The following is a 25,474-nucleotide window of genomic DNA, read 5'->3' as shown; positions in this document are numbered from 1 at the left end:
GCCAGGAGGCAAACTAAATTGAAGCTCCACCTCTGTAATCTACAAATTTCCAAAGTGTTGTAAGAATAAATAATTAAAATGGAAAGATTAACTACAAAACTTGGGTTAGGGAGGGAGTTCACAGTCTTAAATTATGCATAATATTTTGGCAGACTTAAAAGTTAATGTACATTTAGTTTTTAAAATAATATATTTTACTTTTTTTTCCTTTGACCTGCCAGCTCCTGTTCTCTGTTTCCCATGCAAGAGTTGATATGTGTGTGTGTTAAAGTTATGATTGTTAAAACGGAAAGAATTTTAGAAATCTATAATACTTCCTCCTGTGTTTACTTTTTCCATCTCCTGAGCTTGGAAGATGAAGATGGATTATTTAGTTTCACTTTTGTGTCTAGTCAGTTTTTAATCAGTTTAACTTTTAAGTTCTCATACAGGAGCATAATGCTACAATATTAGATTTATAAATACTATGAGGAAATGGTTTTTTTTAGCTTTAATGGCTTTAGCCAGGTGCTGTCATTCACAACGAAAGAAGCTTCCTCAGCTGGTAGTATTGTGTGACATTTTGATTAAAAATCTAGAACAATACAAAATTTACACGGCAAACGTTAAATGGATTAAAAGCTGGCTAAGTGACAGGACTCAAAATGTAATCGTAAATTTGGAATCATCTTCAAGTGGGTGTGTTTCTGATGCGGGCCCACCAGGATTGGTTTTTGGCCCTATGCTATTTAACATTTTTATCAATGTTATATTCCTAATTTTAGAATTCCACACTTTAGATTTATTCTAAACTTATTATAGATTTATTCTAGACAGAAATGAAACTTCATTATTACCCAGCCAGACTCTTCTGTCTTTACATTAAACAGAAAAACACTGGTTTGTGAATACCATAATTTAGTGGTTTCCCCATTGTGATGAATTGTCTGACTAGCATGCTTTATAGAGGTCAGATTGGAAAAATTAGTGGTACTCCCTGAAATTTCACTCATTTGAGAGACCAAAATAAGATGCCACACGCTCAGTTATGCAAAACTTTAAAGTAAGTAGAGGTGACCTCTTATGGGTCACACTTGAGGTTTATTAATGGAGCAAAGTAATAAATTATTATTGCATCTGTTAGTTTTATATTTTTATTTCATTTGTTTTACTGGCATTTCTGTAGCACTCATCACTGTAGTAATTTAGTGCCTCAGGAGTAAAAAGATACCATCCTTTATCTCTAGAAGATAAAATTTCCTCCTATAAGGAGAAAATGAGGCTCATAACTTGCATGGCATATCATAGTGACTGGAATTCAGTATTTTAAAAACATTTGTTAGTCATCATTGGATTATTTTTTTTCTTTTTTCTCTTCAGAGTTTTGGTATTCTTTATTAATTAAATAACACACTTGTATAGTCATTGATTGGATTATCTAATAATTCTTGCTCGAAAGACGATAAATTTAGGGCTTGAAATTGTGGTGCTGGCAATATAAATGACTTTGTTCTGAAGTTTTTATCAGTTTAAATGGAGGATCAAAGAAATCAGTGTTTGAATTACACCTCTACCCCGATATAACGCAACTTGGTATAACGCGGGTTTGCATACAATGCAGTAAAGCTCCGATACGCTGCTCAGAGCAGCGTGTTAAGGGTGGCGGGGCTGAGGGGTTGGATAAGGGGCAGAGGGACTCGGGGGTGGTCAGGGGCTCCCCCCCTCAGGGTCTGGGAGGCAGGAGCTGTGCGGGGGTCCTTTTGGGGCCGGGAGCAGCCCGCTCCACTTCCCTCGCCCTGGCTCCAGCCATGTCACTCGGGGGAGGGGGCTTGGGGGAAGGGATCATAGAATCATAGAATATCAGGGTTGGAAGGGACCTCAGGAGGTCATCTAGTCCAACCCCCTGCTCAAAGCAGGACCAATCCCCAATTAAATCCCCCCACACTCACCGGCAGCGACGGAAGCAGAGCAGCCCAGCCCCAGGCTGCTCCACTCTGCCAGCTCCCAGCCATGGCGTTCCGCTTCCCGCCGCAGGTGAGTGTGGGACCTGCCCTCCCACCCCCCAGGGCCAGGGCAAGGAAAGCGGAGTGGGCTGGGGCCACATTGCTCCACTTCCTGCTGCTGCCGGTGAGTGCCTGTCAGGGGGAGGGGGTTGTGGATAGGAGTCGGACAGGCAAACAAACAAACAAATTTGTTAGAATGTCTACCAATATTATTTAGGCTTTTAAAGTACATTCAGGTTCTTTTAAAGTACATTCACTAGGTTCTAGTTACAGGTTACCAGTTTTGTTATTTTGGAAAAAATGAACTAATCGTATTTTACTGTACAGGATATGAGTAATAACAAAAATTAAATTTTTGGAAACATTTTGCAGGTTCCAGACTTGCATTTTGGGACTCTGTATAAACCTCTGGAGCCAGCTGTTCACCACTATATTCTTTCAATCACTATGAGGTGTTGATTTTAAAAGAATGGGTTGCTGTTCCTAAAGTCTACACACTGCAAATATTTCATGGCAGCCCTGTGAACTTGCATGGATTGGTTATATTAATGCCTATGCTTGGAGCATAATAAGGAACAATTCATGATTTCATTCAAAAACAGTGAAGAAAACTATTTTCTTTAATGATATGCCAGATTTATCCAAATATTTCAGCAAGTCTGTGTTACAGTTTGTCAGCAAACTGGGTACAGCAAAGTGTATTTAAAAATCATTTAATTAGGACAGATTCATTTTCACTCCATGCCACTACACAGCAAGACTTACTTGTTCCTATTTCCTTAAATTTATCCTGGAATTTGTCCAAGTTTAGCTTTAATGAGTTGCCTAACCCGCTAGTTACATTAGGATTTATTTTGCCCTGGAGAATAATGTTTGAATTGATAGTTTTTTAACCTGTTTTGTTAAATGAACATATGTTCAGATCTGAACTTTAACTCTGGATATAAGCAAGATTTGAGAAACAATTATTTCTATTATTGTTAATAAGATTTTTTTATTTGATTAGTGCTTTTTAAAGTGTAGAAGCCATCAGTTACATAATTACAGTGTTTTAATATGATGAATTTTAGTACGAATTCATATTCAGTTATTTCATAGGACCTAAAATGATCTACCAAAATGTAATGGCACTAAGTTGAAATAAAGATCTGACTTGGTTCAGTGAAAAAGTTAGTTTTACTTGAATATTCGTTTATATTTGTTTGAATATATCTGCTAGGTCATAAAAGCTGGTTAAATATAGCTCATGAAATTTATTAATAGTGGATATTTTGTATTAACAGGTGCAGCTTGGTAGCAAATATATATTATATAGTGCTTTTAAATGCATTGTTTGTACTTCAAAACCATTATAATAAAATTTGAATTATAAAATGCACTTTCATCGTTAGCCAGTCCTAGTTAAAATTTCCTTTAAGAAACATTTGCTGCACACATGGTACAGTACAATTTTTTTCTCCTTTTTTGTTTCCTGCCTTTCTGTGTATAAAAGGATTTATTTTCTTCACTTTTCCTTTCTCTGAAAATGAATAATGTATTTTGTCCCTATGGTATTATTAAAAACTACAGTAAGTTTAGAATTTGCATATTGTAAAAAATGTTTTTGTTTAATACACTATTACTACCCATCAGGGAATCTTTTACCTTAAATCTGTCAGTGTAAAAGTCACTGTAGTTCAGTACAGTAGCTGCACTGCAGATTAAATGAATAGTCTTAGTTTTTAAAATGAAGTTTTTCCAAGATATTACACTGTAAGTCAGTAGTGTTGCAGCTCTCTGGATATCCCCTTTTCTCTGCAAGTACATTTATTAGTCATTAGAAAAGCCTTACTATAGAGACATGCATTTATAATTATATTTGTCCTATTTTTTGCTGAATAGGAGTTCTGTGCCATTATGTTCTGCTATCTTTCTTTCAAATGTATGTTATGAAACATTCTTCTGTCAGATTACATATTAAGGGAATTGGAAGCATTTAGTTTAAGGAGCCAGACATTAAAACCAAAGAAATCATACTGTGAAAAGAAAAAGGAGAAGAGCGTATTTTTAAGAGACATGAAGGAAAATGGATCAGTGACACTAATGCATTGAGATCCATGTTATGAAAGTGGGCATGGCTTGAGAGAAGGCCTGGTAGGAAGAACTCTGACCATAGTAGTACATCAACTTACACTGGTTTGCCTTCAGGGAAATTTCGAGATTTTCTGTTAATGGCTGCCAAAGGCTCTGCTAACATGTATTTTTGGGCTCCGGCTTGTGACTGTTGTATCTTTGACTTTTGCTCTTTACATGGCTAGTGGTGTCTTGTGCCATGTTAGAGAGAGGGGACTAGTAATATGAGACTTGTGTCTCCCCTCTTTCTGCATAATGTTTTTGTCTTGGGTCTTATACATTAATATATCTATTAATATTTATTTATTTATCTATCTATTACATGTATTTCCACGGTGAATTCCTCTTCAACATAACTTTTATTTTTGTAGTTCCCATATGAGCTGTTTGCATTGAGAGACAACATAACTTGGGCTTGAATAACACTAGAGTAGCAGGCTCAGATTCTAGCATGGGGCACAGATAGTAGAACATGGGTCGGCAACCTATGGCATGTGTGCCAAAGATGGCACGTGAGCCGATCTTTAATGGCACACTCAGCCCGCTGCCGAACCTGGGCCCGCGGCTGGGACCCAGGCAGGCAGCAGTATGCCATTAAAAATCCTGCCCGCCCTGGCCTGCTCTTCTCCGTTTCCCCTCCCCCCCATGGGGGCAGGGTGAAGAAGCTGGGTCCTGCCAGCTGCTGCTGCAGGGCAGGCAAGCTCCATCCTGCCCTGCCTCTTCCCGCAGCGTGCTGGGCTCCTGCCTCTCCTCCTCTCCCTCCCTGCCGCCGATCAGCTGATGGCCCTTGCGAGGGAGGGGGAGAAGCGGAGCCGCAGCGCGCTCGCTGCTCCAGGGAGGAGGCGGAGAAGAGGTGGGGACGGGGTCTTGGGGAAGTGGGGTGGAATCAGGGCATATCCCCTCCAGCCCCCTGCTGTGAGCCGCTCTGGTCAGGGGGCTGGGAGCACCCCCATGACCCTAGCCCACACCCCAGCCCCCTGCCCTGACCCCTGCACCCCCCTCACATGCCCCCAACCCTGTGCCCTGACTCCTGCACCCCACACATACCCAGTCCCCCCACACCCCATGCCCTGACTCTTGCACCCCCCACATTCCCACCCCCACCCTGAGCACCAAACGGAAGCTCCTGCACACCCCACATTACCACCTGCACCCCTCGCACCAAATGGGAGCTGCCCAGGTAAGCACTCCACACCCAAACCTCCTGCCCCAACTCTGAGCCCCCTCCTTCATTCTAGCTCCTGGCCAGACCCTACACCCCAAACCCCAGCCTGCTCCTTCACCCCCAGCCCTGTGCTCAATGCACTCCCACCCTCAGCTCAGTGCAGAGAGAGAGAGGAAGAGAATGGGTTAGAACCAGGGAGAAGGTAGGTACCTACTCTATGTGGGCAGGGCCGGGATCCCAGACTGGCAGCGGGCTGAGTGAGGCCAGCATCCGGGACCCTGGCTGGCAGGAGCTGGCGGAAGGAACCCCAAACCGGCAGTGGGCTGAGTGGCAGCGGGCTGAGCTGGGGTCCCAGCTGCTGGCCCAGCTCTGCCCACTGCTGGTCTGGGGTTCTGGCTGCCAGCCCCTTGCTAGCCGGGGTCCCAGCCACAGGCCCCGCTCAGCCTGCTGCTGGCCTCGGTGAATGGAACCCCAGGCTGACAGCGGGGTGAGCGGGCCGGCGGTGTAAGATCAGCATTTTAATTTAATTTTAAATGAAGCTTCTTAAACATTTTGAAAACCTTGTTTACTTTACATATGACAATAGTTTAGTTATATAATATATAGAATTATAGAGAGAGACCTTCTAAAAAATGTTAAAATGTATTACTGGCACGCGAAACCTTAAATTAAAGTGAATAAATGAAGACTTGGCACACCACTTCTGAAAGGTTGCCGACCCCTGTAGTAGAACAATCTTTGGTGGGTTATCATAGCACTGCACCAAAAGTGATTGGCACAGTGTAGGAAATATTGGCATGTCCATGATGCCCAGGGAATTCAGTACCTCATTTGGGTATGCTCAACTAGTGTAGCTTTTATAGTTGTAGGTGCTCTTCCCTCGGGCCTTAAGAGCTTCCAGTCTGTAATTTTTTAGATGTAACATGACAAGTAAGGGTAGCAAACAAAAAAATGTTTATAGTAATTAATTTTTATGTATTCCCAGACCACCACCTTCATATAAAACTAGCCTATTTAACCACTTATTGCTGCTATACTCTCCATCCCCCCCCACCTTTTTTTTGTTTCCTGCACCCACTTGTGTCTCATTTTACATTAGGCACCAGTCCTACAAAAACATATCATATGTTTAACTCTTCTTCCGTCAGTATTCCCATTGAAGTCTGTATGACTTTGTGACCGTATGACCGTTAAATTGTGGAAGTAAATGTGTGGCTATGCAGGTGGTGACAGTGAGAGTGCTTTGTTGACAATGAGCTGATGTTCTAGGAAAGAGGATTACTGTGCGAGGATCGGTTCCATCTGTCAAATACTGGGAAGAGTTTCTTTTGACATCATCTGGCTAACCTGATAAGAAGAGCTTTATACTAGGTCCTATGAAGGATGGTGAGAAAAATCCAGCCAATGTACCTCTAGGCTCAAGTAACGAGAACAAAGGGAAGGGAGTAATTATGGGAGAAGGGTCTAGAAATTACAACTGCATTAAAAAGGCAAAAAGAAAAGCAACAGGACAGTCTGCAAAATATCTTTCATGCCTTTACACAAATGCAAAGAGTGTGGGGAACAAGCAGGATGTACTGGAAGTCATTGTATATGAAGAAAAGTATGACTTAATTAGCATCAAATAGACTTGGTGGGACAACTCCCATGATTGAAGTACCAGTATTGAGGGATATAGCTTGTTTGGAGAGAATAGGTATGGGAAAAAAGGAAGCGGTGTTGCGCTGTACGTCAAGAATGTATACACTTGTTCCGAGGTCCAAGGGGAAGTGAGCAACAGACTTACTGGAAGTTTCTGGCAGAGGACAACAAGGGAAAAGAACAGTAGGGATTTTACAGGGGGGTCTATTCTAGACCACAAAATCAGGAAGAGGAAGTGGATGAGTTATTCGATCAGCCTGTAATAAGATTAACTAAGACACATAAGCTGCTATTAATGGGGGATTTTAACTTCCCTGATATCTGTTGGAAGAGTATTGCAGCAAAATATAATATGTTCTGCAAATTCTTAGCATGTGTAGGGGATAGCTTTCTGATTCAGAAAGTTGAGGAAACAACGAGGAGGTCGTCCATTTTGGATCTGTTTTTGAGCAACAGGGATGAATTAGTTGTGAACGTGAAGGTGGTCTTGGACTTGGGAGGGAAGTGATCATGATCTGATGGAATTCAAGATCCTATGGAAAGGAGGACATGAGAACAGCAAACCAAGGATACTGGACTTCAGAAAGGCAGATTTCAACTGACTCAGAGAAATAGTAGGCAAGGTCCTATGGAAAGACTAATTAGGAAGAAAAGGAGTTGAAGGGGTTTGGCAGTTCTTAAAAGATGTAATACTAGAGGCTCAACATCAAGCTATTCTGATGCAGAAGAAAAAGAAGAGCTAAAGGAGGCCAGTGTGCTGCACAAGATACCTTTCAGCTAATCTAAAAACCAAAAGGGATACATACAGGAAATGGAAGGAAGAACATGTCACCAAGGAAGTATACTTGGAAATAGCATAAGCATTTAGGGACAAAATCAGGAAAACCAAGGTAATAAATGAATTGCAGCTGTCTAGAAATGTTAGAGATAACAAAAAGGGGTTCTTCAAATATGTCAGACAAAAAAGAAAGATCAAGAGTTGTGTGGGGTCTGCTGCTCAGTGGAGAAGTTGAACTGGTAACGGAAGATGATAGAAAGGTAGAACTGCTCAAGGCCTACTTTGCTTCAGTCTTGTCACAAAAAATAACGTGACCAGACGACTTGCGAAGTTACCATAGAGAATAAAGGGGAAAGGATGCAGATCAAGATAAGTAAAGAACACATCAGAGATCTTCTGTACAATTTAAATGAATTCAGATCAGCAGGCTGGATGCTATTCACTTTTTGAAGGTACTGAAGGAATTAGCTGAAGAAATCTGAGAGCCACTGGTAATAATATTTACAAACTCATGGATGACAGGGGAGGTCCCAGAAGACTGGAGAAGAGCTAATGTAGTGCCCATCTTTAAAAAGGAGGAGCTAGGGAAATGTAGATGAGTCAGCCTGATTTTGAGAACTGGGAAGCTACTAGAGCGAAGTATAAAACATTCAATTTGCAACTACCTGGAGGATGAAGAGGTAATCACTAGCAGCTAACATGGATTTACAAAGAACAAATCATGCCAAACCAGCTTGATTTCCTTCTTTGACGGGGTAACTGATTTTGGTGGATAGGGGGAATGTGGTGGACATAATATACTTGGACTTCAGCACAACTTTTGAAAACTGTCCCACATGACATTCTGATAGGTAAGCAGGAGAATTGTGGGCTTGGTGGAACTACCATTGAGTGGATACATAATTGGTTAAACAACTGCAGACAAAGAGTAACTATTAATGGAATGATGTGGGATTGGAGGGAGGTCTCAAGTGCGCTTCCACAGGGATCTTGTTCTGGATCCGGTGTTGTTTAACATCTTTATTAATGACCTGGATATAGGTACAGAGAACATACTGATCAAGTTTCCAGATGACACAAAGCTAGTGGGAGTTGTCAATACTTTGCAGGATAAAGCTAAAATTCAAAGGAATCTTGATAAATTGGAGAACTGAGCTGTAGATAAAAAAATGAAACTGAACAAAGGCAAATGTAAGGTGCTACACTTAAGAAAGAAAAACCAAATGCACAGAGTGAGGGAAAACTGGCTTGGCGGCAGCAGCAGCACTGCTGAAGAGGATCTGGGATGTGGTGGATCAGAACCTCAACATGAGTCAGCAATGTGATGCTGTTACAAAAAAAATAAAAAAATGAAGCAAATGCAATTTTAGGTTGCATTAACAGAGGCATACCATGCAAGTCACAAGAGGTGATAGTACTGCTCTACTCAGCGCAGGTTAGGCCTCAGCTCGAGTACTGGGTCCAGTTTTGGTCACCATATACAGAAAGGATGAAGAGAAATTGAAAAGGATCCAGAAGTGAGTGACAAAGGTGATCAAAGGGATGGAATAAAAGGCGTATGAGCAAAGGTTGAAGGAATTGGGTATGTTTAGTTTGGAAAAGAGGAGATTAAGGGGGGATACAGTAGCGGTCTTCAGATACTTGAAAGGCTGCCATAAAAAAGATGGAGAAAAGTTATTCTCTCTTGTCACAGAGGGCAGGACATGAGGCAGTGGGTTCAAACTACAGCATAGCAGATTTAGATTAAATCTCAGGAAAAACTTCCTAACAGTAAGAACAGTAGGACAATGGAACAGACTGCCTCGAAATGTTGTTGAAGCTTCTTCACTGGAGGTTTTCAAAAGGAGGCTGGATAGCCATGTTTCTTGTATGGTTTAGACCCAACAAATCCTGCATCTTGGCAAGGGATTAGACTAGATGATCCTTGCGTTCACTTGTAACCCTATGGTTCTGTGACAACTTGTATGAGTAACCTGAAATATAAAAATGAAAGTGTCTATGGGATCAGGGCGCTGAATTGTAAACTATTTGGGGCAGGGACCATGTCTTTGTGTATAAGCAGCTTCTTTTACAATCTTGCTCCAATCTTGATTGAGACCTCTGCGCACCACCACAATATAAGCAAATAATAAAAGGGATGGGGAAGGGCATGGGTTAACATGATATCATGGAGATACACAGATATAGGCACACTCACTTGGTCATACAAAATGTATATTTACACACAATTAAAAAAATCTTGTTAGTTAACTTGCTGGTAGGCAACACAGGAAAAATGAGTTTTTTGTCAGAATATGAATTAGGAGTGGGTAATGCCTTTGTGTGCAGTGATTGGGAGTATATACCATGCATAGGGAACAGTATGCGGGGGTGGGGGGTGGAGAAAAGGGATCTGGAGACAGAAGTTGGAGAAGGAAAGAAAGGGGGCATCAAAGCTGGTATCCCTGTCAGAGTAAGAGTGGAATATGCAGAATTATTGAGATCAAGGAGGTGTGTTTGGTAAGTGTAGTGTCGGACCTTGAAAGTGAAGATAAATGTAATTTGATGTATGGGGCACTGGGAAGCCAGTCAAAGGATTCCAAATGGATGATACCATATCTAAATGATGGGTATGGAAAATAATTTTGGTGGCATTGATAGGATTTTGGAAAGATTGCTGGGGACTGATGTAGATGTCAGGAAGAACAATTGCTGTGATTAAGGCAGATGATTAGGGTAAGGACAAGAAAGTGTCAGATTTCAGATATATTTTGGAGCAAGAAACTGCAGGATGAAACTATCGGTATGTTTGTGGTTTTTAGTGAATATGATACATTTATTTGTTGTTTATAACATATAGATATTACCTGAAGCTTAATGAAAAATGACAGGTTTCAGAGTAACAGCCGTGTTAGTCTGTATTCACAAAAAGAAAAGGAGTACTTGTGGCACCTTAGAGACTAACCAATTTATTTGAGCATAAGCTTTCGTGAGCTACAGCTCCGTTCATTGGATGCATCCGATGAAGTGAGCTGTAGCTCACGAAAGCTCATGCTCAAATAAATTGGTTAGTCTCTAAGGTGCCACAAGTACTCCTTTTCTTTTTAATGAAAAATGTAACCCCTGACTACTGATGTAAAGTGCTACTTGCCTGCATTGTGTTCAGTGGGCTACAAATGTATTTTTAGGTCATTCCCAGAAGTGCTGCTGTTGCAAGCAGATGTGCCTGGGAATAAATTAAGATAATGCAGTGAAAGGGATCAAATCTGAGTAAGAGTTTGAAAACCGATAGTGGCTAAATAGAGTGCATATTCAGTGAGTTCTAAGTATGAGGTGTGAGGAAAAACTCATTTCTGTTACTTTTATTTGCCGAGATACTGTCAGCGTGGCTGTTTTTTAATTATTTTTCTCTGCTAGTGAACATAACAGATTTTTCATTTAGTGACTCACTACATTTTTTTAAAACATTTTCAAATGATGCAATTTATAAACACTTTCCTCCATTTTAGTAATGTTAAACAGCTAAATTGCCAAATCTATAACTAATGTGTAAATTTTTTTTAAAAAAATATTGTGTATATTAATATTTTGTATTTATATGTACATAATTTATATCCCTTTTACTACCTTTAGATGTAGTTAAGATCAGAAAAATGACTGTCGGGTTTTATGAGGCTAAATCCATAAATATTTGGCAAATGTTCAGATATTCTAGTGGTGGGTCACAAATATATAGATAGAAAATAGAACAGCTAGATCTAGTGGGGTGGTTAGGGGAAAGGTTCAGAAGTAGGGCAAGATAGGGGTATCTGGAAAAGCAGTACTGATAGAGAGAGGATGGACAGTGAGCAAGGATCAACAATGGAAGTGGTGAGAATTTAGGGGAAGATCTGTAGTAGCAGTTTGGGGCATCTGAGGTTGGAAGATGGTAACAGTAGCAGCTGTGGGAGAAGGAAAAGGTGAAGGCAGCATTAGTTGGAGCACAGCGGGAGCAAGTGCCTTGATTCATATTTTATATTAAAAACCTCTCCAGAATATTTGAATTATGGAGCAATAATATCATTGAGGAGTTCTGGGGATTAGATTATCTATTTGAGCTTTGCTCTTGTGGTTTGTCATCACCAGCACTCGCCAATGGACTATAACCCTATAATTAATTTTCCTGTTGTTTGTTCTGTATTTTATGCACACAATGTGGTTGCTGTACATGTGCCCGATGCTTTGATTTACAAGAGTGAAAACACCAAGTACTAGTTTGGTGGGAACGCATCAGTATGACAAGTTTGTTTGTTTTTTGTTTTGTTTTTAATTTAAACATTTTAAAATGTTGAGATAATCAGGATGAAGGCAGGAAAAGTCAGTTATTCTTTCTAATAGTGTATGACATATTTGTTTTTTTAGGCAGATAAGAAAAGAAATTTCTTTCGATATCTAATCATATTTGTAATCTAGTGATTTTTTTTGTAAACTATGAAATGCCACCTATAAAGTGCAATTCAAGCCTTAAAAGCTAGCTGCTTGCAGCCTCAGCTCTCATGATTACAGTTTTTTGGTATATTTGCCAGTGCTATGTACTAAATTAATCACTTTCTATTTTGTTTTTCAATTTTTAAAACAGGACCAAGCGATCTCATGTTCCACTAACAGAATGCATATTTGAACTTCCAAATCTGACAGTTCAAGCAACTAGAGCCCAGACCCTTCTGCTACGAACTATTTATCAGAGCTGGTCTCATCATGTTGGAAATGTCAGTTCTGCAGTGGTAAATGAAGTTTTGCTGAATGAAGTCTTCCAAACTTTAGGTAAAGACATAATATTTCTGAGAAGTATGGTAGATTAAAAATCTCTACGGTAATATAGAGCACTGCTTGTAGCAAATGAATGCCCATACAACTACTTTTAAATCCAGGTTTAGCATACTGTAGTTAAATGACAGAATGTTTTTGTGTGCATATGGTATTTATAGGAGGATGTAAGCTAAGCCACCAAGCTTCTCTCCCTGGCACCAGTTTCTGGATGCATTTAATATTGCCATACAGGATAATTTTTCCATTATTATATTTCCACTTCCTTCATCATTTGAGACATTCAGCCTTTCTGCCTTATACTGTGTAATGTAGTAACTTAAGATCATTCAGAAGTGAAATTGTTGAATGAAATGCAAAGCAGTAGGTTTAAGGGCTTTATTCATCAAGGACATTTTGTAGAATGCAGATGTCGATTTGTTCAAAAGGGCCGCAAATGTTCCCCATCTAAGCCAGTTTCATCAATAACTGTTTCCTTGACTATTCTGAAGTAGCTACAGTGATGCAAATCCAAGAGGTGGAAGAAATAAAAGCTGGCTACATGGATTCATAATGCAAAACATGGAGGGTTTTCAGAAAAAAAGTTGTTTATGCAAATTAAGGACTGATTCTGCAATGCTCTTGAGCACATGCTTATTATCCATCTTTACAAAGCTATATACATGCTTTAAAATAAGCATGTACTTAAGTGTTTGGCTGAATCCGGGCATCGCTTAGTCCATAGACAATTCAGGTTACCTTATTCAAGTTTACTTAAATCCAAGTATTCAGTGACTGTGGCAAAATTATGAGTAATGGTTTTACTAAGGATGAACACTTTCTTCAATGTATTGGTTCAAACTCTCTGAAAAAGTCTGGCTTCTTTTTCCACCTATTTTTCCCCATGAACAAATGTATTTATTTTGGCCAAATAAGGGAAAAAACAGTTTTATTTCCTCTTTTTCTCTAGTACAGCCTACAAGGTCAGTGATTTATGTACAATTGTATGTTGACTCCATGGTGGATATCTTTTTCAAAACTTTTATGTCATCCAAGATTATATGCTGGCAGCTGAGGATTTAGAGCAGTGTCTAGAAGGGCACCAGCAGAGAGAACATAGACGTGAGCTCCATCTCTAAAAGCAACTGCCTGGTGAGGCAGTTATCTTAGTCTGTGCTACAAAGAATGCTGCTGATGTCCATTTCTTTGAAAAAGGTAATACAAGTAGTCCATTATGACACTGGGCTGGCTCTTTCCAAGAGCAGCAAGGACTAAAAAAAAGTGGAGTTAGTTTTGCAATTGGTTTTATTTGACCAACTAAAGCTGTATAAAGTGCTCGTCTTGTCTAAATGCAGCTAGAGAGGATGTTCACAGAGCTGTCAGGCAGTTCCCAAATAAGAACTGTAGAGCGGATAGCTGGGAAAAATAATCCTCCTGCTGCATTTTGGTACTGTTTGTTTTTTATGATGATAACCAATCCTGTTATGACTATAGTCAGGACCCTGTATGCTCCAGAGCCTCTGAATTTGTTACAGAATTGTACTCTAGAATCTGTTTTCATTTTTAAAACAGTGTGTTTAGCCCACATGGTTGTGCTACAAACATTGAAAATGTAAACTAAGTGTAAACCAATGTAATATTGTCTTCCTGAGTCTGCAGAAGGCCTGAAATATTAGCTCTGAGAGAAATGAATTGTTCCATTCATCTCAGTAAGGGTCTTTGTGGATGTTGCGATTTTCTGGCCACAAAAATTGACACTTTCTCAAGAAGCTGAAGAATTCAGAAGTTTTACAATGGAATTTACCATTCTTCTGCAGTTAGGCACCCAGCATTTTGCTTTTAGTGTCCTTGAGTGGCCTACACCTGCCTCTTGCTCATCAGCTTTTTCCATAAGAGAAAGGTAGTTGGGCTACAGTGCATGCCTCCTGTGTTATTGCAGGCAGCAGGAGTTCAGAGAGCCAGAGCTGGAGTCCAGCTTCTTGGCAGAGGGCAAGGAGAGCCAGAAGTGCAGGCTGACATCCTTTAATTCAGCATGGAAGTTTCTTAAGCAAGCTATAACAGAATTACAGAAAATGTGCATGCCCCTAAACAATAAAGAAATCAGGGAGCAAAAAACCCAAAACTCTAGCATGGTTAAATGGCAAAGTTTGAAAGGTTCTTCAAGCCAAACAGATATGTTTCAGAAAATGGAAATCCAAACCAAGAGAAAATAGAATAAACTATAGTAGGTAAAATGTAAGGTGGGAATTCAGAGGCCTAAGGAATTTGAAGAGGATAAATAGCCAAAGGGGTAAAAACAAAATAAGAAGAAATTACTTAAGTATATTGGAAGCCTATGAAATTCAAAGGATCCAGTCTTTTCCCAGGGAGGAAGGAGAGCAATTTGAGAATAGGGACAGAGGAGTTAAATGATTTATTTGCATCTGTCTTCACCGCAGAGAATATTTGAGGGGAGATCCAAGTTGTGATTTTGCCCCAATCTGAAAAAAGTTCAGGGTTGTTTTTTTCTTGGAGGAAATTAAAAAAAAATGTATGAAATGAAACACAAAAGATTGTGGATTTATTTTGTAAGCATACTTATTCAAAAAACATAAAAATGCATGCATGGTACCCACAGTGGAAGAAATTGCAATTCTGGTAGTAAAACAGAACACAGTAGTTGAGTGCCCCAGTCCACTAACTAATTAGGTCTATCACTCTTCTGAATTTCCCCTTCAATACTGATACCCTTTGACCTGTTTATTTGCTTTTTGAGCACCTAGCTGATAAGAACAGATTTAAAAATTTTATTAAAACTAATGTTAAAAAAATATAATACATATAATTCATAGGTTTTCCTATAATACATAGGAAAAGAGAGTGTCTGCATTCTGGGTATAGTGCTTAGATTATCCACAAATACAAAGTTTGTTTTTAAAAGTTGTACAATACATAGAGTACATAATCAGCAATAATCCAAATTTAGGTGAATAGATTTAACAATATAGTTTAGATATTAGAATCCAAATACTCTGGTACATCACTCATGAAAAGTTGTACAGAGATTTGGTTGTGGAAAGCAAAATATAACGAGTAGAGATTGTCCCTCAGTAATTGAGAATTAGGTAGGTTGTCCATTTAGAAAATACAGTCCATGAGGAAAGTATTTCAGTTACTTTCCTGACTGTGCTTCTCATTGGCACTCCAGCTCATCCCTCCTGGTATTGCCAATGTCCGGTGGTGTGTTCTATGTAGATGTCCCCCGACCACGTGATGGCATCTGATACCATGAGTTGCCACATCAGCCGAGCATAGCGTTGACCGATTACACATTCTCTCAGCATTCGCTCATTACTGGGGTCCCATGCGCCCAAGGCTCCGACGATCAGTGCATGCGTCTGAACCTGGTAGCCCTTAGCTGTCAAGGTTTTAGTTAGAGGGGTGTATTTCTCTACCTTTCAAGCTCGGGAATCGTGGAAGGCTGGGGTCCTGTTCTCAAAGGGCACTGTGACGTCCACCATGATGATCTTCTTCTGGTCCTCGTTGGTGATGACTATGTCCAGTTGCAGTTAGCTGTTGGTTCCGGGGATGGCAGAGTTTATGACATCCCGCCACCTGTGGGGAAGGTTGGCTCTGGCCAGGCGATCTTGGATGGTGTTGTGTTGCAACTGCCAAGCTCTCGAATGGGGCTTGCAGCTACACAGGACGTGGCATTGGCATAGCCACATCTCCTGCATCGCTTGTTCTGATTCCCGTGGCAGACGGCTTCATTCAGTGGGATGCAGTTGAGTCGGGCCCTGTGGATGAACCTCCAGTAGGCAAATCAGGTGAAGCTGCCCCTGAGAAGAAGTGGTTGCTGGTGTCCCACTTGCACGTCACTTTGAAGACCTGGTCCTGGTCTGGCTTCTGCTTCAGGTTTTCCACGTATTGGCAGTGGATGGCATCCTTTAGGGTCCTCTCCAGCTTGGTTCTGGCTCTTGGAGTGATGATGGTGCACTCCGTGTTCTTCACCTGTGGCACCAGGACTCCCAGCTCCTGTTCCTCACACCACATCCAGTGGCAGCTGATACACTTCTCTAGTCGTCGCGTAGCATTGCGGGCACAAGTCCAGAGCAAAACAAAGTCTCCCCCCTCTCTTCCAAATTCACCTTCCAGCAAGCTACTCAGGTAGGTGGTTGGAGGGGGTCCTGATGATTCGCTTCTTGATGGCATCCTGCAGGGCACTCTCCGCGATGTTCCTCACCATGGCGTCCGGGCACATCAGAAGGCACGAGTGATCACAGCAACGTTGCACAGATAACCTATTCAAGGGACATTGGCTCTGCCTTGCCTGTTCGACATGTACACCAGTTCATTGCTGGCCCTCTGGGGAAGAAACATCCACTTCTTCACCAGATGGCTGATGGTGTTGTCTGATTTGTTAAGAGGTACCTTCGCCATGGCAGATCCCCTCAGGACGAATGAGATACAAGGGATTAGGAAGGTGTTCAAGGCGTTGATCTTCTTCCACGGTGCCGGTAGGGAGGAGTCGATCCTGGCCACATCTTGTAGGATCTCCACGATGGTATTCTCAGGTGTCTGCTGGAACCAGAAACCCATTTCCTCCATGCCCTCCTGGCCATGTGGATGGCAATCTGAAGGACAAAGTTGTGTTCATAGCAGCCTTTGCATGACATGAAGCCTTTCTGGATGGATCTGATGGCTCCTCCGTTCACCGACCAGTCTGTGATCCTAGCCGCAAGGCAGCTGGCATACAGTTTGTACATGGTGGAACAGAGAGATGTGTCTCCAAGTGTTGGGGTTGTCTTGCTTCCTTTTCTTGTAGACGAGCACCATCATAGATTTCTTCCAGGAATTGAGAGTACGGCGGAACTGTTTGCATTTGTTGAAAATGGCAGTTAGTAGCAGGCAACCAGGGTCTCGTTTTTTCAGAAAGTTGTAGTGAATGCCATCTTTTCCTGGGGCTGTTTTTTTGGTCTTCGTAAGTCTGGCCTCTACTTCCCATGATGTAAAGTCTTGTTCCAGGTCCTCTGCATAGTCAACCCGGGGTAAAGGATGAAGGCACTCTGGAAACTGCACGTCGTTCTAAGCTACGTGGTCAAACACCCCCTTGAGGTACAATATATTTACTATTTTTCATAAATTGATAACAAGGGGGACGTGATGAAATTGGAATGGCAATAAATTTAAAACTGATAAAAGGAATTAGAAATAAGGTGTCTCAACCTCATGCTCTTTTCTTTAGATTAGTGCTGCCTCATGTTTTTTCCAAAATATTTTCTGTTACAATATGTAAGCATTAGTAGTAGTATACTAAATACACATTTTAGTTAACATACTATCCCAACAATGTGGCAGGCATATTTTATAATTCATGGCTTTTCAATGGGAAAGGAAATTTGGGTCTGAAATGTTCATGTTCTCTGCATATGTACAGTGAGTATTGGTCATTACAGTAAGTTCAAACAAGAAAAGGTTATTTATTATCACTCTCGATTATAAACATACAAATATAGCAAATAGTGAAACATTGCAAAGCAGTAATTTCTTTAAAGAAGTGTAATATTATTAATCCTTTGGAGTTATTGTTACATATTTTTTCTGTTAGTGTGTACCTAAACCACTTAGTTTTCTAAGCTTATCAGCCTGCCAAGAAAACACATACACAGGCACATATGGCTTTACTTTGCTCTGGAAAACTGGAACTTGCTACCACTTTTTCCTTGTCCTATTCAGGTAGTTCATTATTTTGTTGACAGTCCAGGTCCATTAATCTGGCATATTTGGGAAAATTGCTTGCAGACCTTAAATTTCTCTGAAGGCGATCAAATAGGCATTGGAATCCCTCATGTAAATGATGTCTTAAAGTTAAAATAAAATCTACTTTCCAGAAAGTAACTGTAAAACTATTTTATGCAAGATTTCATGTGGGATACTTAATGGTTGAATAATAAATTTTACCTCATAAAAATGAAATTCAATAATACAGTAGCTTTCTCAGCGCAGTAGCATCTGGTTGAATCTCATGAGAGCCAATATTTTCCAACTCATTAGGATCATGTCGTTCTGTATGTCGTCAACATTGACTTAGCCAAGCTACCTTTACTTACATAACCGCCAAACTATTAAATAGGTCTCTTGTGGAGTGAAGTCAAATATTCCTCTTATTTTGCTTTTGCCTGGGAAGAAGAGAAGAAAATGTGCATACTGTAACATTTAAACATCTGGTCTAAACCACATCAGGGTAGCGCTGAGGAAAGTAACAGGATTCAGTATTCTTCCCAGGTGTACATATAAAAAGAATTTTGGAGTTGCTGCATAGTTCTTTAACCACTTAGGAAAAAGATTGAAATATAGTGATTTGCTGTTCTAATGCCCCTGTTTTAAAACTACTTTCCCCCTCTTTACATTTCTAAGTTCAGTTGTAATGCAGGTTGTTGAGCTGTAATCATTTCCTTGCAACGTACTGGCTTTGAATCTCTGTTTGTTCCACATAACGTGGCCAAGGTTGGCATTCATTTTGACGACTGTGAGTTAGACTTTCTGTTTAAAATCAAAGTGCAAGAGTGCATTCTCTTGAGTAATTGCTTGGGAGTGGCAGAGCACAGCTGTATGAAACTTGCACAGTATAAACATTTGCTGTCTTTCATGGATGATTGTACCCACATGTGTTCTGATGCATTATGTAGGTTTCTGCATACAATGCATAAATAGTACATTTTTTTATATACAGTTCACTTCTGTGCAAGTAGTACATTTGAAATTAGGTAGAAACTGATCATACTTAGTTTGGAAATACAGGTCAGGATCAAATTATGGTTAATTCAGATATGTTAATTGGTTGGCATATGTATGATCATATCACCTTTAATTGTTATGATGAAGACTTATCTTCAAGAATATTTTTAAAACATGAAGATGTGGGTGCACTGCAGAGATAACATTGATCTCAGCATGAGTGTGACAGTGTGTTATTCTTAAAATCACCACTGGTGTCTAGATTATGGAGAAGCTTCTAGTCTCTTAGAGAAGTCTTCTTACTACAGCGGGGTTCTGGAGTGACCCAGCACTGATGACAAATTAACAAAATTAAAAAAAAAAGAAAAGAAAAGAAAAAAAGGAACTAACATGAAGTGTGTGTATAGAGCACAGTGGTTAAACAATTTTAATTAACAGTTTCAGACTTTTCTTATTAATTTTGTTGAAATTCATGTTGCTCAGTCAAAATATGTACATTAAAGACTTTTATAGTTTTAAGTTTTGTTAACCTAAATAAAAATTCAAAGACAAAATTAAAGAATGTTACAAACAGTAAAATAAACAGTAAGGAAATATACAATTAAGGCATTCAAACAACCTTAACTCCACCCTGTAAACTTGATAGGGGAAAAAAGAAAAACAAACATCTCTTAAAATAATTTTTAATCTACTTTAGGACTACAAATGAAATGGTCACATTTGCTGAAAATTCAAAAATGGGGGCTCAGTAATACAATGAAAAGGAATAAATAAAAAGTCAGTAACATGGTGTCATGGGAGGCACTCATCTCCTGAGTGACTCCTATCGCTGAGTGTGGTGTTGCAATCTTTTTTTTCTGCTCCTGATGCCCGCTGCAGGTTGCCAGCCTCACTAGGCAAGTCTTCAGTTGCTCAACCGTCTGGCCAAGTTACACCATCAATATGGATTAACCCTTCCAGGATAGCAAAAGTCCAACAGAACTATCTGCCCTCACCAAGGTCTTCAGCCCAATGCCTCTGCCATTTTTAATCCAACCCTTTGCTTGGGGCTTAGGCCATTTTCCCAGTGGCCGATGAGTGAACCCAGGCCTGCCCACTGTTCCGGGTCCCAATCCAGGGACCCTATGAACAGCAGCCACATACTGCTTTCTTTGACTGGTTGCTGCTGTTTTCCCCGGGCTTCTTCCCACCTCGTCCCTTTCCTTTCACCATTTACTTAAGGTTACAGTTCTCAAGCCTCTCTCCCAGGCCCAGTAAAGGCAGCCCGTTAAGCTCCTTTGGCCACAACAGAGCACCCTTCCTTTCCATCTAGTCCCAGCCAGGAACTGTGCTGCTCAGATCCAGCAGGTTTTTTTTAATTTGAGCCTGCTGGGCTCTGATTGGCTGCTTCTATGCCACCTCTCTAAGCAGGCCTGGAAGACCCACCTTTACTGCTCCTTTCCTGGGATGGGCTGAGGTAGGATTACAGGGCCTCCAGCAAGTGGCCACAAAGGCCTGGTACACCCTGTCACACATGGAAAAGGGAAGGAATGATCAGCTTTTGGCCTAAAAGATGAGCATTACTGGATTAATACCGTTGCCTTTAACTTGAATAGAGTTATACAGTTGCAGAAGGCACAGTTTAGCCTTGAGTGTGTGTGTTTTTAGGATAACATAATCTCCTGTGTGTACGGTGGTGGGCTACCAAGAATAACAACAAGCCAAAGACAGGGCTTACTCTAAGAATTTGTTTCAGACTAGTAGCCGTGTTAGTCTGTATCCGCAAAAAGAACAGGAGTACTTGTGGCACCTTAGAGACTAACAAGTTTATTTGAACATAAGCTTTCGTGGGCTTCAACCCACTTCATCAGATGCATAGAATGGAACATGTAGTAAGAAGATATATATACATACAGAGAACATGAAAAGGTGGAAGTTGCCATACCAACTCTAAGAGGCTAATTAATTAAGATGAGCTATTATCAGCAGGAGAAAAAAAACCTTTTGTAGTGATAATCAAGATGGCCCATTTCAGACAGTTGACAAGAAGGTGTGAGAATACTTAACGTGGGGAGATAAATTCAATTTGTGTAATGACCCAGCCTCTCCCATTCTCTATTCAAGCCCAAGTTATGGTATCTAGTTTGCAAATTAATTCTAGTTCAGCAGTTTCTTGTTGGAGTCCGTTCTTGAAGCTTTTCTGTTGCAAAATTACAACCTTTAAGTCTGTTACTGAGTGACCAGAGAGGTTGAAGTGTTCTCCTACTGGTTTTTGAAAGTTATGATTCCTGATGTCAGAATAAAAAAGATAGTGTTAGCATGGCTGGAGAAGTGTTGGTTTTCTGAGTTTCTTGCGTTGTCGATTCAGCCTTCCATATCCCTTCCTCTCCATCCTGACCTGCTCTCAAAATCGCACTTTGCATCCCACACTCAGCTCCCTGCATCTCACAGTGCAGCTTCTCCATGGTTGAATGAGGAGGAAGAGCAATGTTTGGTGGCTGTTTGACAAGTCCTATTCAGGAGTAGAAAGCCCTCTGCCAGGATGGCCTACTCAGCAAAGTGGAAGTGTTTTTCAATGTGGTCATTGGCCTGTTGAATTCAAGTATCCAAGACATCTTGGAGCGTTTGCTGTATCCTCAGTAGTTGGGCCTTATGTTTAGCTAATTGAGGATGCATCTAGTGGCGATATCACCTTTTCATCGACCCATTCATGGAAGATCAGTGTTTTCCAGTGCCATTCTTAAAAAGAATCCTTCATCTCCATCACCAGTGTGGGAACTGGTTCCCTTGTGGGACATTAATATGGTCTTGTCGGCTCTGGTGGGACCTGTGTTTGAGCCTCTGGCATCCTGTGCCTTTCCTCTCTTATGTCAAAAAAACTGCATTCCTTGTGGTGATCACGTCTGTGAGAAGAGTGTGGAATTACAGGCTCTGATTGCAGTGTCTCCTTATATACAATTCTCCAAAGACAGTGATGTTGCGGCTGCACCTGAAATTTGTCTAAAGTGGTCTTGTGGCATACTTGTTTGTATTTGTTCCTGAACTGCCCTCATCTCTGGAGGAGCAGTGTCTTCATGCATTAGATGTCAGATAGTGTCTGGTCTTTTACTTGGAGAGAACTAAACCCTTTTGGGCTTCGCCTCACCTGTTTGTGTTGTGTTTGTGAAGACCATATGAAGGCACAGTAGTCTAATCACAGACTGTCTCTAAGAGCATAGCATCCTACATCAAGATTGCATACGAAACAGCTTTGACTATCCCTGTATGTGTGCAAGTTCATTCTATGAGAGTGCAAGCTACAATAGCGTTCTTAAGTGACATCTCAATTCTGAATATTTGCAGGGCTGCCACATAGTCATTGATACATACTTTTACAAACCATTACGCCATTACTGCAGCATCCAGAGCAGACGCAGACTTTGGGAAGGTGGTCCTGAAGTCCTTGTTAAATAGATTCTGAGCCTCAGCTTGCCTCCTGTGAATAGTGCTTGTGAGTCACCGAAATGGAATACACAGTTGCATCTACTCAAAGACGAAGGAATGGTTACTTCCTGTAACAGTGGTTCTTTGAGATGTGATGTAGGCTTGTATTCCATGACCGACCCTCTGTTCCCTGTACATTGGAGTCTAGTCTCTCGGCATTTGGTGTGAAGGAATTGATGGGGTCAGGGTGGCATCAGGGGAGGGGCTCTGACTACAAGACGCGACCGCTGCCTCTCTACAAGCAAAATTCTCTGGCTGTGGTATGCTGGGTGTGCACACACCTAAATGGAATACATGACTGAGTCACATCTTAAAGAACAACAATTATAGTAAGTAACCATTTCTTCTGTGGTGTGAATGAAATGTGAACTAGAAAACACAACACATTTAGAACAAAAACCAGAGACGTTTCCTTGAGACTTGTACTAAGGATATGTTTGTTACATTAGTTACATGTAATCCTTTCTAACTATCATAATCATAACTACCTGGGCTGGTTTAAGATTAAGTGCATTTATAACGTTACATATATTTATGCAGTAGGAACATATTTTCTGTTTAAGTGTAATATTTGGGCTTGATTTGAATTTCATGATTCTATGAAACATGTCTGTTTGATCAAAGTAAAAGTTGCAGGATGCTGAAATCATGTGAATAGATTCAAAGTACTGCACTATTATTTAGAACTTCTATTATGACAGTACCTGGCACATTAACTGATGAATATATATCAGAACTAATGTTATATAATGAACTCTTGAATGAACAAAAAAGGAAAAGTACTTTGATTAGATTTTTTTCCCCTCTTTGCTTGGAAACTTAAAATTAACTACAATGTTACATACTTTATTAGCAGTCACCAGTCTGAAGTGCTGTGTGTTTTATAACACCATTACTGTGAGAAATTTGTGAAAGATGCATATATAGCAATTAATTTAAACTAAAAAGATTAATTATTATTTGCAATGTATTTTTCCATTGTAAGGAAAATTGCACAGTATTTTTGTATTTCACTGATGTTAGAGCAAAAGATGTTTTCGTAGAGTAGATATTTTGTGGTGAGTTTTTCATATGCAGACTATTTGAGGAATGATTATATTTGATCTGTGCTAGCAATGCAGGAATATAATTTCTTCCTTTTAATTTATTTCAGGTTTAGTCAATTTCATGATGATGATAAATTGTAATGACCATGTTTATATAAATATATATAGATATAATATATTATATATTTTTTATATATTTATTTTAATATATTTTGAGGCAACGATAAAGAAAAAAATCAAGTGGTTTTATGTTGAAGTAGAGCAACACATCATAATTTTATTTTTAAAGTAGTGCCCACTATGTCCTAGGAATTTTCCAAAATCTGAAGAAAGACTGTCAGATAAAATAATTTAATTACCAGAAGTTGGTGTGACACCCTGGCACCCAAGTATTCATCACTGTCATGTTATTAGGATATGTTTTGTACAAAGTATGCCTTGTGAGTTATCATTCTAAAAGTCTTGATCTGCTAGACATTAATATCTTGTTGGATTATATGTGCTATCATAGTTTGTGAAGTTAGGAAGTTTGGCTGTGTATGTGTTAGTGAAACATGTTGTGAGGTTGAAAACACCCACAAGCAGCCTTTCAGGTACAACGGTAAAAAGGCCAAACAGTGTTAATGGTTTATTGAGGAAATGCACACAAGTCCCAGGAACTGTGTACAATAGAAACCTCTCATAGATAGCACTACACAGTGGGAACTGTTTGACCCAGGTCACAGCAAAAGAGCTTTCCAGCAAATGGGAAGAAGATATAAAAGGGGGACAATGACATCATGATGGGACCTCATTCTCCCTACAACAACATATCTGGAAACACCTGAGGGGCAAGGACTGAACTCTGTGAAGTGTTGATCCCAGGGTAGAGGGATTTTTAGCGTATTTTTAGTGTATGAAAACTTGGGAAAGCCAGGGCAGCTTGTGCCTTAAGAATCTGCTAGCCTGTATATCACTCAGGGTGAGAATTTGCTAATTCATATCCTACCTATTTAGTATATTAAGCTCAGTTTGTGGTTTTGTTTATTTACTATTTATTGCTTTGATCTCTTAGCTATCATTTATAATCACTTACAATCTATCCTTTAGTAGTTAATAAACTTGTTTTTGTTTTGTCTAAAACCAGTATGGAACTCATACTTGGGGCAGAAAGCTGTTGCATATCTTCCTCCACATGGAGGGTGGGGACAAATTTTATGAGCTTATGCTGTACAGTTCCCTGTGCAGTGCAAGACTATATAATTTGGGGTTTACACTCCAGAGGGGGTGCGTGCCTTAGCAACTGGGAGGTGCCTTAGCTGAGCCTTCCCATGCGGAGCTGATGTTAGCATCTGTGTGTGAAGCTGCAGTGGGGTGTGTCCCTATCTGTGTGAGTTCTGGTGAAAGAGCAAGCTTGGAGAGCTTGGCAACTTATCACAGCACCACTATGTGAAAGGGAGCCCAGGCTGGTGAGTCAGGAAGGCTCAGTGGTACCTCAGTTCCAAGTGGCACCCCAGGAGGAACCCATTACAGTTGGGTTTTCAATAAATATTAACAATAATGAGTAAGTAGCATACTTTATTTTTCAGGGCCACCATGCAGGTGGGGGCGAGGTTGAGCTTTCATTCTGAACCACAGAATAATTTGTTCTGTGATGTCCCAGGATAGAAGGGAGTTCTGATTTCAGGAGAGTATTTTTCTAAAACCTAATGTTTGATTGAAAATAGTTATATGGTGATAGTTTTGTGTTTTCATAAAGATTTGTGTGTTTATATATTTAGAAACATAACAGTAAAAATATGGAAAAAATCTGTACAGCAATCAATAT

The 25,474-nt window shown here is 40.2% G+C and overlaps 1 protein-coding gene across 12 annotated transcripts in view; it reads left to right on the top strand.

The window, feature by feature from the left end:
- The window catches only part of VPS13B (vacuolar protein sorting 13 homolog B), a 922,277-nt gene that overhangs the window by 229,925 nt on the left and 666,878 nt on the right, over nt 1-25,474 (top strand). For 11 of the 12 annotated variants that reach the window (XM_073330465.2, XM_073330462.2, XM_073330464.2 and 8 more), the window contains exon 17: nt 12,276-12,460. In XM_073330465.2, the coding sequence (XP_073186566.2) occupies nt 12,276-12,460 (185 nt within the window). Of the gene's footprint in view, nt 1-12,275; nt 12,461-13,498; nt 21,708-25,474 lie in introns of those variants that run through there. The other variant, XM_073330476.1, reaches the window with a different exon arrangement.

This window comes from Lepidochelys kempii, chromosome 2 (assembly GCF_965140285.1).
Source record: "Lepidochelys kempii isolate rLepKem1 chromosome 2, rLepKem1.hap1, whole genome shotgun sequence".
Taxonomy (NCBI): Eukaryota; Metazoa; Chordata; order Testudines; family Cheloniidae; genus Lepidochelys; species Lepidochelys kempii.
The sequence above is the reverse complement of the archived record's forward strand: the minus strand, read 5'-3'. Positions and strand labels throughout refer to the sequence as shown.